The sequence below is a fragment of the Corticium candelabrum genome, chromosome 3 (genome assembly GCF_963422355.1).
Source record: "Corticium candelabrum chromosome 3, ooCorCand1.1, whole genome shotgun sequence".
Lineage (NCBI taxonomy): Eukaryota > Metazoa > Porifera > Homoscleromorpha > Homosclerophorida > Plakinidae > Corticium > Corticium candelabrum.
The window spans coordinates 9,498,846-9,513,845 of record NC_085087.1 but is presented as its reverse complement, the minus strand read 5'-3'; the positions used below and the strand labels follow the sequence as shown (position 1 = coordinate 9,513,845).

The 15,000-nt window shown below is 43.4% G+C and overlaps 3 protein-coding genes across 3 annotated transcripts in view; all 3 read left to right on the top strand.

Moving 5' to 3' along the window:
* Nucleotides 1-912, top strand: part of LOC134177483 (ribosome biogenesis protein BMS1 homolog) — a 13,957-nt gene extending 13,045 nt beyond the window's left edge. Inside the window, exon 20 of the mRNA XM_062644266.1 lies at nt 554-912. Within this exon, the coding sequence (XP_062500250.1) occupies nt 554-766 (213 nt within the window). The 3' untranslated portion in view covers nt 767-912. The remainder of the gene's footprint in view (nt 1-553) is intronic.
* A 169-nt stretch (nt 913-1,081) lies between these two features.
* LOC134176777 (electron transfer flavoprotein subunit beta-like) lies at nt 1,082-3,953 on the top strand. Its single transcript, XM_062643437.1, has 7 exons — nt 1,082-1,178; nt 1,235-1,321; nt 1,411-1,482; nt 2,578-2,799; nt 2,998-3,116; nt 3,504-3,543; nt 3,608-3,953. Exons 1-7 carry the CDS (start codon nt 1,125-1,127, stop codon nt 3,776-3,778), a joined length of 765 nt encoding a protein of 254 aa, XP_062499421.1. The 5' UTR covers nt 1,082-1,124; the 3' UTR covers nt 3,779-3,953.
* Nucleotides 3,954-5,659: 1,706 nt separating this feature from the next.
* Nucleotides 5,660-15,000, top strand: part of LOC134177484 (ecdysteroid-phosphate phosphatase-like) — a 9,573-nt gene continuing 232 nt past the window's right edge. The window contains exons 1-8 of the mRNA XM_062644267.1: nt 5,660-5,792; nt 5,864-5,917; nt 5,975-6,161; nt 6,687-6,885; nt 7,155-7,324; nt 8,088-8,296; nt 13,644-14,098; nt 14,507-15,000. The exon at nt 14,507-15,000 is cut by the window's right edge and continues 232 nt beyond it. Of these exons, the coding sequence (XP_062500251.1) occupies nt 5,704-5,792; nt 5,864-5,917; nt 5,975-6,161; nt 6,687-6,885; nt 7,155-7,324; nt 8,088-8,296; nt 13,644-14,098; nt 14,507-15,000 (1,857 nt within the window). The 5' untranslated portion in view covers nt 5,660-5,703. The remainder of the gene's footprint in view (nt 5,793-5,863; nt 5,918-5,974; nt 6,162-6,686; nt 6,886-7,154; nt 7,325-8,087; nt 8,297-13,643; nt 14,099-14,506) is intronic.

The window sequence follows — 15,000 nt, the reverse complement described above, 5'->3', positions numbered from 1 at the left end:
GGAACTATTTGAATGATGTGAATTCTGAACTTCATCAAGCAATCTCTCAGCATCAGGAATTCATTTTGTCTGTCTGTCTGTTTATTTTTGTCTGTCTGTCTGTTTGTCTGTCTGTTTGTCTGTCTGTTTAGTTGTCTGTTTGTCTGTCTGTCTGTCTGTTTATTTGTCTGTCTGTCTGTCTGTTTGTTTGTTTGTTTGTCTGTTGTCTGTCTGTTTATGTGTCTGTTTATTTGTCTATTTGTTTGTCTGTCTGCCTGTCTGTTTATTTTTGTCTGTTCTGTCTGTCTGTCTGTCTGTCTGTTTGTTTGTCTGTCTGTTTGTTTGTCTGTCTGTCTGTCTGTCTGTCTGTTTATTTTTGTCTGTCTGTCTGTCTGTCTGTTTATTTGTCTGTCTGTCTGTTTGTTTGTCTGTTTGTTTGTCTGTCTGTTTATGTGTTTGTTTGTCTGTTTGTTTGTGTGTTTGTTTGTCTGTTTGTTTGTGTGTTTGTTTATCTGTTTTGTTTGTTTATTTGTCTGTTGTTGATACATTTGAGTTTGACTATTTAACATCTTAGGTTGCATCATTGATTGATCGTCTTCACACAGTCCACAAAGACCGGGTAGCAAAGCGACGAGCAGTAACAAAGAAACGGACAGAAGAACACAAGAAGAAACAAGCAGTCGTAGAAAAGAAGAGACTTGCTCACACAAGAGACATAAGAAAACGTTACTACCAATTACTAGGAAAAGCAGAGAAAAGAAAACGACGCGAACAAAATGTTAAATAATTGATCACGTGATCAGTAACTAAGTGGTCACGTGACTATTGCTAATGTAGCTGTCGGAAATAATTTACTATTTTTGTGGCAGCTTGGCTTGCTGTATAATTGTTTTTTGCTATACATATGCAGCCTGACTTAGTGTGAGTGGTACATAGCATCAACATTATCTTATAGAAATAATTAATTAATTATATAAAAAAATTAATTTTTAAAATTTTAAATATTATTGTTACTTGTAATTTGCATTTCTTAAGTTTAGATAAAAATACATTTTTACTATCAATCTAATTCAAGTACAATTTATATAAATTTATTTGTTATCCGGGACAACGACATTTACACACATAAACGTCCCGTATTAGAAATGGCTGTCCGAGTCCTTGTCGGTTGTAAACGCGTCATAGACTACGCCGTCAAGGTCAGTTGCCGTCTCAACAATCCACAACGACAAACACTAAAAAATTACGTTACTAGATTCGAGTGAAACCGGATAGGACGGGCGTAGAGACGCAAAATGTGAAGCACAGTATGAATCCGTTTGATGAGATTGCAGTGGAAGAGGTGAGGTGGTCACGTGGTTGTGTGTGTGTGTGTGTGTGTGTGTGTGTTGGTTGGTGTTTGTATTGTGTTTGTATTGTGTTTGTCGGTAGGCTATTCGATTGAAGGAGAAGAAAGTGGCTGAGGAAATAGTAGCAGTTAGTTGTGGGCCTGAGAAATGTCAGGTTGGTGATGGTTTCATACAAATTTTGTATCTGAAGACAGGCAGACAGACAGACAGACAGGCAGACAGACAGACACAAAGGCAGACAGACAGGCAGACAGACAGACAGACAGACAGACACAAGGCAGACAGACAGACAGACAGACAGACGCGAAGGCAGGCAGACAGACAGATCAACTACTGGTACACATGGACACACAGACTGATGGAGAGACAGACAGACATACATATAGAGAGACAGTTTTATAGGCGGACAGATCAGCAACTTGGACAGACAAACCCACAGACAGACAGACAGATTGACTAGTGGTAAACAAATGGACACACACAGACAGATGGACAGACACATAGACATGCATAGGTACATGTAACAGACAGACATATAGACACAGTTTATAGGCAGACAGATTAGCAACTTATACTCGGGACAGACAGACAAAGACAACCTGACAGACAGCCAGACAGACAGGCAGACAGGCAATCTGACAGACAGACAGACAGACAGACAGCCAGACATGAAGGCAGGCAGACAGATCAACTACTGGTACACATGGACACACAGACTGATGGAGAGACAGACAGACATACGTATAGACAGACAGTTTTATAGGCAGATAGATCAGCAGCTTGGACAGACAAAACCACAGACAGACAGACAGACAGACAGATCGACTACTGGTAGACAAATGGACACAGACAGACAGATGGACAGACACATAGACATGCATACATACATGTAAACAGACAGATGGAGAAACAAACAGACATATAGACACAGTTATAGGGAGACAGATTAGCGACTTATACTTGGACAGACAGACCCAAAGACAGACAGACCCAAAGACAGGCAGACAGACAGACAAACAGACACACAGACAGACAGGCAGACAAACATTCTAACAGACAGGTAATTTGTGTATGCTAGCATTATGCCACCAGCTTGGTAGTACACAAATCACTGCATTTTGATAGACTCAGACTTAGACTCTTGATGTATCCAATTATTATACAAAAGTTTACAGTACTAAACAGTCATTCCCATCACATCCATACCCACTAACATTTTCTCTCTCTCACCATAAATGATGTTTTCTAGGAAACTTTACGTACAGCACTCGCAATGGGTGTCGACCGTGCCGTTCATGTTCAAGTTGATCAAAAAGAATACGAATCACTGCAGCCATTGGCTGTCGCCAAGTTACTGTGTAAGGTGATAGAGAAGGAGAAAATCAATTTAGTGATCTTAGGAAAACAAGCAATCGATGACGATGCCAATCAGACTGGACAAATGACGGCAGCACTTCTGGGCTGGCCGCAGGTGAGTACGTGAGCAACAAACGGAATGTGATGATTTTGTGTTCAAATAATTTGGTTTGTTGCTGTATTAAATTTAATAGGTAGGTTGCTATGGTAACAATGATTAATTTTTTCATTAATTTTAATTTTGGTTTGAATGTTTGTTGACATTTTTGTTTGTTGATTGGGTGGAGTGTGGATGGGTTGTTTGCTGTTTTAGGCTACGTTTGCCTCCCAAATTACATTAGTTGATGATAAGCTGGAAGTCGTGAGGGAAGTCGATGGCGGACTGGAGACGATACGAGTGAACATGCCAGCTGTGGTCACTGCTGATCTTAGGTATAGTAGTCATAGATGCACTAGTGAACAGATCAATAATACAGGAGACAGACATATTCGGACAGACAGACAGACGGATGGATGGATGGATGGTCAGGTAAATGAGTGGGCAGGTGGACAGACCAACAGACAGACAGATGGACTCAGACAGACAGGCAGATGGATGGATGGTCAGGTGAATGGGTGGGCGAGTGGACAGACAGACAGACACTCAGACAGATAGATGGATGGATGGGCTGGCAGGTGGACAAACAGACAACAGACAGACAGACAGATCATCATCACACGCAGCTGGATAGACAGACAGACAGACAGACAGACAGACAACTGTATGATCGAGCATTGCAGATCGTTTACAGTACATGATTGTGGTGTATTGTATTTCAGACTAAATGAACCTCGTTATGCAACACTCCCCAACATAATGGTCTGCTATACTAACCATCTTTGTCTTAACATCCAACTCAATTACCTACATTTTATCTGTACAGAAAGCAAAGAAAAAACCAATGCAGAAGTTGACAGCTTCTGATCTCGGAGTTGATGTGTCTCCACATTATGAAGTATTATCAGTAGAGGATCCTCCTCAACGAGAAGCTGGAACGAAAGTCGATTCTGTCGACGATCTTGTTGCCAAACTGAAAGAGAAGGGTGTATTGTAGTGTGTAGACTACGTACTCACACTGATAGTATGTACAGTACGTACACGACAAGAATGCAACAGAAATGTTGCTGTTAGGTACACCTTGTGACATAGAATTCAATGTCTGCCTGAAGAACAAGTTTACTTAATTACTTCTTGCTTATTTGTTCCCAAGCTTGTCTGTTTGTCTGTCTGTTTGTCTGTCTGTTTGTCTGTCTGTTTGTCTGTCTGTCTGTTTGTCTGTCTGTTTGCTTGTCTGTCTGTTTGTTTGTCTGTCTGTTTGTTTGTCTGTCTGTCTGTCTGTCTGTTTGCTTGTCTGTCTGTTTGTTTGTCTGTCTGTCTGTCTGTCTGTCTGTCTGTCTGTCTGTGTCTGTCTGTCTATCTGTCTGTCTGTCTGTTTGTCTGTGTGTCTGTTTGTTTGTCTGTTTGTCTATCTGTCTGATTGTTTGTTTGTTTGTCTGTGTGGTGTCTGTATGTCTGTGTGTTTGTCCATCTGTATGTTTGTCCATCTGTATGTTTGTCCATCTGTATGTTCATTTGGTTGTCATGGACAATATTTGCATTATATAAATATTCAGATACTGCCACAGAGTTTATGATTTACTCAATCCTAATACCCTTGTACACCCCACTGCATTTGTCCGTTTGTCTTCATCAGCCACTCTGCCTGTTTGTTTGTCCATCTTTCATTGTGCAGTATCTGTCTGTCTGTCTGTCTGTCCATTTGTTGTCCATCCTTCATTATTTAGCATTGGAGCTCTGTCTGTCTGTTTGTTTGTCTGTCTGTCTGTCTCTGCTGTCTGTCTGTCCATTTGTTGTCCATCCTTCATTATGTAGCATTAGATCTCTGTCTGTCTGTCTGTCTGTCTGTCTGTCTGTCTCTGCTGTCTGTCTGTCTCTGCTGTCTGTCTGTCCATTTGTTTGTCCATCCTTCATTATGTAGCATTGGATCTCTGTCTGTCTGTCTGTCTGTCAATACATATATTTTCAAAGAACAACACTACTACATTCTAGTCTGGCCCAAACGGCCGACGCCATAATTTAACTACGTGCGAATGAACTGTCAACTGTAAAGATCTTAGAATGTCCCAGCCTTGCTAACTTTCTGCTAATGACGCTAGCATTGCATCTTTGCAAAGCTACCGACATGCATCTACGCCAGAATGTCTTAAAATCACGACTGTTCTTTCTTCCGTCTTCGTCTATAGACTGAAGTGACAGGCGGTGCAGGAATTGAGCTGCCTCTGAGCCCCAACGTCCGAAGTGTTCGAACAACTACTATGCAGTTGGAGGAGAGGCCCCAGACATTCCTTTCTCTAGCATATTTCTCTGATTTCTTGACCTCTGCCTGTCTGTGTGTCTGTCTGTCTGTCTGTCCATTTGTTGTCCATCCATTATGTAGCATTGGATCTCTGTCTGTGTGTCTGTCTGTCTGTGTGTCTGTCTGTCTGTCTGTCTGTCTGTCTGTCTGTCTGTCTGTCTGTCTGTTTGTTTGTCTGTGTGTCTCTGCTGTCTGGCTGGCTGTCCATTTGTTTGTCCATGCTTAGCATTGGATCTCTGTCTGTGTGTCTGTCTGTCTGTCTGTCTGTCTGTCTGTCTGTCTCTGCTATCTGTATGTCCATTTGTTTGTCCATCCTTCATTAGGTAGTATCTGACTTTGTCTGTCTGTCCGTTTGTTTGTTTGATTTTTATTATAGTATCCAACTACCAATCTACCCGTCTGTACATACCGTAGTGCCCTTCTAACGCGCGCTAGACACTTTGATCGATATTTAATAAAATATATATATATTACGTATATGATATAATAAAAAATTGTGTCTTACGCACGCTAAGCGAAACCCCACAAGCGACCAAGGGAGTGACTGGGCGTCACTCAATCAACAACACAGCCGGGCAACCCAACACCAGCACGTGACCTCGTCTGCACACCAACACGACACGATGGCGCTTCGTTCACGCTCGGCAACGATCGCCAAGGCGCAGAGCACGCTGGAAATCCTCATGAGAATGGGCTTTCCAAGAAACCGAGCGTGAGAGCCACGCCCCAACACACCAGACACAAAAGTGGGTGTGGCACTCATACTATGTCTCTCTTTTTCAGAGAAAAGGCGCTTGTAGCAACGGGCGACACGGGCGTGCAAGAAGCGAGTGAATGGTCGGATATTTCTGCGTGTGTTCGACTGTCGTTTGTATTCCGGTTTTCTTGTTTTAGGATTTTGTCTCATGTTTTTGATCCGGAGCTTGACAAGGCGGGCGGTAGGGACTTCGTTGTGTATGCGATGCCGTTGGGTGGGCTTGGTGCGCAGCTCGGCGAGCTGTGGGACACGTCGCTCGCTCAGACGGGGAGAAATGGCGCGCACAAGTCGTTTCCTCACGTGACTTTATGTCAGTTTTTCAAGGTAGGCGAGAGATGGCGGGTTGTGGTGGGATGCGAGGTGTGGGAGTTGTTGTTGGATTGTTGGAGTGAGTTGTGTGTTCGCATTTGTTGGTGATGGTCACAAGTGGGAATGTAGGTAATTAGTGGTATGACCATATATGGGTGTGATCATATATGGGCGTGTCGTATGGGTAATGGATATGCAGTGGGAAATCCATGGTCACTGAGGTGGTGGTCATGCTATGTTTGTTGTTGGTGTGTGTGTGTGTGTGTGTGGCGATGGTGTTGCATTGGGTTGCTTCATAGATTGTAATTTATACTGGAGAGATGCATCTCTCAATGTTTTAGATTGTATTGAAGGGATGCATCTCACAATGCACTAGACTATTGTATTGGAGGGATGCATCTCACAATACACTAGACTATTGTATTGGAGGGATGCATCTCACAATACACTAGACTATTGTATTGGAGGGATGCATCTCACTATACATTAGACGATTGTATTATATCATAATGTAATAATAATAATAATCTTGTCCTATAGTGTGACAACAGCAAAGTGTCTCAGATGATTCATGCCCTACAATGTGCTATCGACGCAAACAAAGGTTTAACTCCTGAGGAGATTGTTATGACTCCGTTTTTATCAGCATCGTATATCGGACTGTTTATGGAGGAGTCATCAGCTCAGTGGTTTCGGAAAGTTATGAACTCATTTGCAGTCGAAGCATCTAAAGCAGCTGGTTTGTAATTAGTAAATTAGTGTGTATGAGATAGTAGCAAAGGTGTTAGTCAGAATATATGTATGTGTGTCTGTCCTTTTGTTTGTGTGTTTGTCCATTTGTTTGTATGTTTTTGTTTATCTGTGTGTCTGACTTATTTGTTTGTGTGTCTGTTTGTGTGTTTATGTGTCCATTTGTTTGTCTTTTGTGTGTGTGTGTGTGTGTGTGTGTGTGTGTGTGTGTGTGTGTTTGTCTGTCTATTTGTGTGTCCAATGTTATTTGAACTACAGGGTGTAAGGTTGAGCCTCACCGAAAGCAACTTCATCTAACTCTTGCATACCAATATGCTACAAACCAGCAGCCAGTGTTAGAAGCAATGGCTAAGAAAGTCAATCCAAAGGCACCAGCAAGATGGGAACTGAGGCTGTACTCACGCGACCCTCGCATGGCACAAGGAGATGTGAGTTACAACCGATAGTATTGATAAAATACATAAACGTGTAGAAAGGAAATGCTTGGTAGGATGTGTGGATGTTGCTTGGTTAGTACAGTTGGACGGACACAGACAGACAGACAGACGGATGGACAGACAGGTAGACAGACAGATGGATGGATGGATGGACAAACAGACAGACAGACAGACAGAGTCAGAAATACTACATAATGATGGACAAACAAATGGACAGACAGACGGACGGATGAATGGATGGACAAACAGACAGACAGACAGACAGACAGAGAGAGAGAGTCAGATATACTACATAATGATGGACAAACAAATGGACAGACAGACAGACAGACAGACAGACAGACAGACAGAGTCAGAAATACTACATAATGATGGACAAACAAATGGACAGACAGACGGACGGATGAATGGATGGACAAACAGACAGACAGACAGACAGAGAGAGAGAGTCAGATATACTACATAATGATGGACAAACAAATGGACAGACAGACAGACAGACAGACGACAGAGTCAGATATACTACATAGTGATGGACAAACAAATGAACAGACAAACAGACAGACAGACAGACGACAGAGTCGGATATACTACATAATGATGGACAGACAGACAGACAGACAGACAGACGACAGAGTCAGATATACTACATAATTATGGACAAACAAATGAACAGACAGACAGACAGACAGACAGACAGGGCTGGCACACCATAAATAGCAATCGTCATAGTTACGTGTTGCTTTTGTTTTAGTTATATCATGTGTTGTTTGCGCATACTCCTCGAAGTGATGATGAATTGGAACTGACAGAGGAGGACTTTATTATGATTAATCCTGAATCGTCGCAGACCGACAGCGTTGGCTGGCTGATCGGCACTTCTCATCTGACGGGTATGACCGGAGTTATACCAGCAAATTATATAGAGAAATGTCCAGAGACAGATGGATGGACTCTACACAGGTATGGTATTCATCTTTCAGTACATTATTGACTATTGTATTGGAGGGATGCATACACTAGACTTTGTATTGGAGAGATGCATCTCACCATACACTAGATTATTGTATTGGAGGGATGCATCTCACAATACACTAGACTATTGTATAGGAGGGATGTATACACTAGACTATTGTATTGGAAGGATACATCTCACAATACACTAGATTATTGTATTGGAGGGATGCATCTCACAATACACTAGACTATTGTATTGGAGGGATGCATACACGGTCAAACCCATTTATTGAAATAAATAAACAAATGGGGAGCAGCTAGCAACCCCTGTCCAACACGGTTAACAATCCCGTGGCGACATATGGGACAGCAGCTAAGAGCTCTAGACTAGCTACAACGAAGTTGGCTAGCACAGCAAGACTAAAGTAAAAGAGAAGACTAAGTTAACCATTAATTAAACACAGTAACAAGGCTATGAACTGTTCCTCTTGATCCAGATTTTAAATGACTCTTCCATGACAGTCTTGATAATCTGAAGACACATGTTCTCCTTTGTCCTAGCTGGTATACGTAGTTCCGTGCACAAAGAATTCAAATTGGCATTATGAATAAAACCTCTCGATCCAACGAGAAGGTTAAATTGCTTTACGAGATATCTCTTTTCTGACAGAGACTGCACTAGGTCGTAATATCTTGCAGTTTTTCTTTCGTCAGCTGCATCGAAGTTGGACTCATGACAGACAGTAAGTTCTACTAGGTAAATTCTCTGTACCACGTCGTTCCATAGAATGACGTCAGGTCTTTTGGCGGTCACAACGATGTCTGTTGGAAATGGAACAGTGCTGCAGGCAAGATCAGCGAAAACGTTGTAATTACTGGTGGACGTATTCTGAGAGATGGTGTCGTAGATTATCTTGAGAACAGCGTCGTGCCGGGTATTATAACAGCCTCTCTTAAGGAGAACAGAACAATTATTTAGAACGTGTAGAAGAGTCTGTCGTTTATGGCAGAGTGGACATCCATCATTTGTTCTCTTCTTCCACAGCAGAAGATTGGCATTCGTTGGTAATGACTCCGAGACAGCATTTAGAATGAAAGAGAAATGTTCTGATGTTAAACTGTAAACAACTTTTGACCATAAATCTGGCGCAGAATTGTCAATCCGGCTTGTCGCTCCTTGCACTTTGCGGCTCTGCAGTGTCTCCAGAAGATGCTGCTGAAAGTTCTTGTCAAGTCTGTTTTTGGTCTTTTCACCAAGCGACGAGCCTGACAGTCCAGGTGAGTCTGATAAAGAAACAAGTCCTTCTCTAACTGAAGAAAATCTCTCAGGGTGAAACCCATTCACAGCAGCTTTTGTTGCCAGGTACCGGATTGTGTTATCAGATGAGGTCAAAAAACGAGCAGATTTAGATGCCTGAAATTTTGAGGAGCAGTGCGAAAGACAAGGAAGGCCAAGACCACCTTTGGACTTTTCCAAATATAAACGAACAGTGCATGCGGATCTGGGTAGTTTCGTCCATTTCTTCAAGAAGTAAGTCACTATGCTGTCCACGTCTGTTCTAACCCAACTGGGAGCCAGTGGTACTAAAGACAGTGACCAAGCGAGCCTAGGAAACACTCCTTGACTGTAAAGTTTGAGTTTTCGGCAACAGCTAAGCAGACAAGAATCAACTTTTTCCATTAGTTGACGAACTTTAGCCTTTAGTGATTCCTTGAAAGACACAGTGCTCAACTTCCCATTTACTGGCATTCCCAAAAACTTGAAGGTGTCCTCACCAAGAAATGGAATTGAAGAACCAGAAACAGAAACGGCAGGGTCACGGGCATGGTAAGACGGCTTGAACGATAAACTGAGCGATGAACATTTTGAAGGCTTGATGGACAGTTGTGACCAACAACACCACTTGGACACGATGTCGCAGAGGGTTTGTAGGTTCTTGGAATTTCTGGCGAGAAGAGTTAAGTCGTCAGCAAAGAGAAGAGTGTTAACAATATGCTCTGTGTTTTGTAACTTGTAACCAATCGATGGGGCAGACTGTTGTAATTGAAGAACTAGAGTATTGATCACTGTATTGAAAACTATCACCGAGAAAGGGTCGCCTTGGAATACCCCTTTGTGACATGGAATAGAAGGGGTGGACCATTCTGATGTAGATACCAGCAGCTGAAGTGATGAATAGAGATTCATAACCACTTTCTGTAAGTGGAGTGGCGCATGATGAAGAACAAAGCTTTCTCGAACCAACCAGTGAGGCACGGATCCGTACGCATTTGCAAAGTCCAACCAGCAAACAGACAGACAGCGACGATTCCTTCTAGCATCTTCCATGAGAGACCACAATTTAAAATGATGTTCATCTGTTCCACACACACCAGGCAAAAAGGCTTTTTGAACTGATGTATCCAGAAAACCATTACTCAGCAGGAAGTCGCACCATCTGTCTTTCAGGATTGAAGTGTAGATCTTTCCAATACAAGGGGTCAAAGCAATTGGCCTAAAGTTTGAAGGAGTAGTGGGATCAGCTGCAGCACCAGACTTGGGAATCAGTCGAATGACACCAGTTTTCCACAAAGATGGCACAGAACAGGATAACCAGCAACAATTGTATAAATCCACCAATGCTGGGAGGAGTGATGGACATTTCTTCAACACTAGGTAAGAGATACCATCGAGAGGACTTGGAGTTGAGCTGTTTCGTGAATGTTTGATCTTACGGGCAACTTCATTAGCAGAAATTGGTCTGATGTCAAACTGGGTTTTGGGGCTCTTTAGAGTAGGAACATCAGAAGGACAGGAAGGTCCAGAGGATCCCTTTGAGTAAGTGTTCTGAAAGAACTGGTCGGCAACTTGAACAGAAAAGTTTGGACTGACATCCTCAGAAGAAACATCATCATCAGAGAAGAGATCTTTAGCAAATCTCCAAAAGTTTTTCGTGAAACGTTTGTTGGCGGATACAGCAGAATTCTTAACACGTTGCTTGTTTTGGGAAAACTTCAGCTTGCTGTGTCGACGCACTAGTTGATGAAATTGACGGGCTAGATGAAGAATGACATCTGGTGACACGCCATCACGTTTGGCTTGTCTGAACTTCTTTCGCAGATCATTCTTAGCGCAACGTAGATCGTCAACGGTAGACTGTGACTTTAGCTTGTTAGCGCGTTTACGTTTACGTGAGGACGTGGATTGACAGCCGAAACGCCGCTTAAGAAACGAGAAAAGATTGCCATGAAGAAGAGCAAACTTGGAATTTACATCGGGAGTTTGTAAGACAAGAGGAACGACGTTTACTTTAATCCAATTATCAACTTCGCGCCAGGAGACATCATCAGACGCCTTAGGTAGACGTAGGCGAGGGAGAAAACGATTAGACTGGACATTATGACCATCAGAGAGCTTCGTAGCAACACCAACAGAACCACTGTGCAGAAGAGGCGGGGTTGTGTCAGCAGGTGTCGACTTATCAGCGGCATCCCTGGTGGTCGCCGTGGCGACAAAGGTGTGAACAGAGTCATCATACCAAACGGAAGACTTCCGGACAGAAACTGCAGAGATCAAAGGAGAAATAGAAGAACGCACTTGTGAACGTTGTGAAGTACAGTCGTCAAGGGAAGACGAAAGCGTTTCAGGTAGAGCAAGTTCAGCTGGAACGACGTTGCGTGCACCTGGCGAAATGTTGCGTTCGCGTGGCGAAGTGTTGCGTGCACGTGGTGAGGTAGAATCTGATTCCAGATGCAGATCAGGCTCAGTAGGAAATCCAGACGATGTGCCTCCATCAGAAACAGAACAGAAACGAGAATGACGTCCTAATGAATGAAATAGACGATGGCAACGAGGGCAGCGTTTCCGGCGCATTTCAAAATTCACGGAAAAAGCCAACGCGTTGACAGCAGAAACTTAGGGAGCAGTGGACTCACGTCCACTCTCCCTAGCTGGCCAACAAACTCAAAAGAATTCAAAAAAAAGGAACCAGAAAACAACACCAAAAATTCAAACCAACCGTCCTATATCCGGGACGGTTGCATTCAAATGTATTGTATTGGAGGGATGCATCTCACAATACACTAGATCACATCATCATGCAGGGTTGTCCCCAGCATACAAAAGGCGGGACGCTCCGCCATGCCATGTCTTCCACTTGGTACAGGCCCCCATGCCTTGCTGCATGAGTACTGTAGGCATTTGTATTTTGAAAAGTGGGAAGTTGAGGCTAACAAGTAGTTCCTGGGATGCTTGGTTTGAAGATAAGACCAATCAGGACAAAGACTGCCATATGGTATGAACTTAATTGTAATACAAGTACTCAAACATCAACAGTGTTTGTCAGCACCGCCCATAGCCTCGAATTTCCAGACCAGAGAGTGTGCAAAGTGCGCAAACTCTAGTCTGGACCAGAGCGTTACTAAAATGATTTCGGAAGTACGTATCCAAAGTGGTAGTTGGATCGTTTTACCTAGATCAACATATCATTTGTAAATGCCATGAGATCTCACGAACAAAGAAGAGACGTCTGCCGTGTTTGCGGCGATATCTTGGTGGACGGCATGAAACGACGACTCTTTGATTCTTTGGCAGACTGCTAGCTAGTCTAACCGCTCGACCAGTTGTCAAAGGTGATGGTCTAGCGATGCTGCTGTGCATGTCCTGTCACCGTAAGCTTGAAAATATCAAAGAACTGAAGCTGAAACTAAAACTAAGATGTGTGCATGCACCAGTCTTCATCACGGCTCTGGCGTGCACTTAGCTTTCACATCACGGCTCTAGCGTGCACTTAGCTTAGATTTCACACACGCGCAATCAGCGTTAGTGCATTTAGCATAACCAATTACTGCTAAACCAATTAGAATTTACAACCTACAGTCCGGTTGTAAGGAGCTGATTGGCTTAGAATGCTATTTCCGAAATCATTTTAGTATCAACTTGGTCCAGACTAGAGTTCGCTCTCTCTCTGGTCTGGAAGTTCGAGGCTACACCACCCACTATTTAGGTCAGTGCAAATGAGTTCTGTCCTTGGTTCTCAGCTTCTTGAGGTTGGAAATTTTCCACGGCCTATAAGGCTTAGTATAGCTATCATGTGGTCAAGCACTGTGAATTAGGACAGAGAGCAACTTTCTCTAAAAATAGACTACTTTGTTCCTTGTGTGTGTCTGAGCATTCAACGACAACAGTTTGTGGCATCTCAGTGTAAGCAAACCTGCAAGCTTGTGGCATAAAAATTGAAATGGGCGTGACCAAAATTTAGGGTGGGCGTGGTTATAACAATTTCCGCCTGCTAGACTATTGTATTGGAGAGAGGCATCTCACAAGTACATTAGACTACTTTACTTCATAGGATAATATAAACAATCTCTTTAGAGTTTGGCCTGCAACTAAAATCTCGAGCTCAGAAGAGTCACCTATGAGCCCAGTACGTGCAGGAACCGTCGTTGCTCGACATCAGACTCGTGGAGAGGAACAAGGAAGCCAATACAAATCACCAGAGGGCTTGTTCTCTCATGATGTTGACGTAGAATATGCACAAGTCATCAAGAAGAAAGACAGAGGAGGAGCAATAAGGAAACGAAGTATTTCGTCAGCACCTCGTTCGATCTTAATTATGAGGCATGCCGAGCGCGTCGATGTGACGTTTGGTCAACAGTGGATCACTTATTCGTTCGATCAGGACGGCACGTATGCACGGAAGAACCTAAACATGCCGAGATCTGTGCCGAATAGGAAAGGTGGGATTAACGACTTCAAGACAGATGGACCGATCACCGAGATGGGATTGCATCAAGGTAGACTGAGCGGCGAGGCAATGAAAGACAATGGTATGTGTGAACATCCTGGTATTTATGTACAACTAAGACGTGTTTACAATTAATTAATAGTGAATTAAAAAATGACAGAGACAGCCTGAAGCTGGACAGACAGACAGACAGACAGGCAGACAGACAGACAACAGACAGGCAGACAGACAACAGACAGACAGACAGACACACAGGCAGACAGACAGACAACAGACAGACAGATAGATACATAGACAAACAGACAGGCAGACAGACAACAGACAAGCAGACACTGAGACAGACACATAAACAGAGAGACAGACAGACACATAGACAGACAGACAGACAACAGATAAACAGACAGACAACAGATAAACAGACAGACAGACAGACAGACATACAGGCAGTCACCCTGTAGTGTGCCTCGTCTAGAGCTCTCCTATTGTGTAGGTGTGACCATTACGCACGTCTTCTCATCTCCGGCTCTTCGCTGTGTCCAGACTGCCGATGCTATCCTTCAGGGCTACAACGCTGATCCATCACTCAAAATCCGTGTCGAACATGGTCTGTTTGAGTGGCTTGCATGGTGTCAACACGGTATGCCATCATGGCTGGCTCCACACGAAATGACTGCATGTGGCCTAAGGGTTGATACCAACTACAAATCTCTTATTACTCCCGACAAGCTGAATCCGAAGGAAAGAGTGGATAATTATTATCGTCGAAGTGCTGAGCTCACGAAGCATTTTCTCGGGCTTTCGGGTCCGAGTTCAACTCTACTTATTGTTGGACATGCAGGGACGCTTGACGCAAGCACGAGGCAGTTGGTTGGAGAGCAGCCAAGGAACGCGGCTGACTTAACTCGAGTTGTTCAGAAAGTTCCGTACTGTGGTGTGTGTGTTTGTGAGGAGTCGGACACAGGGAGCTGGCAGATAGTTTGCCCG

Excerpts from the sequence above, each read along its gene's own strand:
- LOC134176777 (XM_062643437.1), top strand. The coding sequence starts at position 1,125 with ATGGCTGTCCGAGTCCTTGTCGGTTGTAAACGCGTCATAGACTACGCC. Across the intron at positions 1,179-1,234 it reads TCATAGACTACGCCGTCAAG|ATTCGAGTGAAACCGGATAG; the intron begins GTCAGTTGCCGT and ends TTACGTTACTAG. Across the intron at positions 3,544-3,607 it reads CAACACTCCCCAACATAATG|AAAGCAAAGAAAAAACCAAT; the intron begins GTCTGCTATACT and ends TTATCTGTACAG.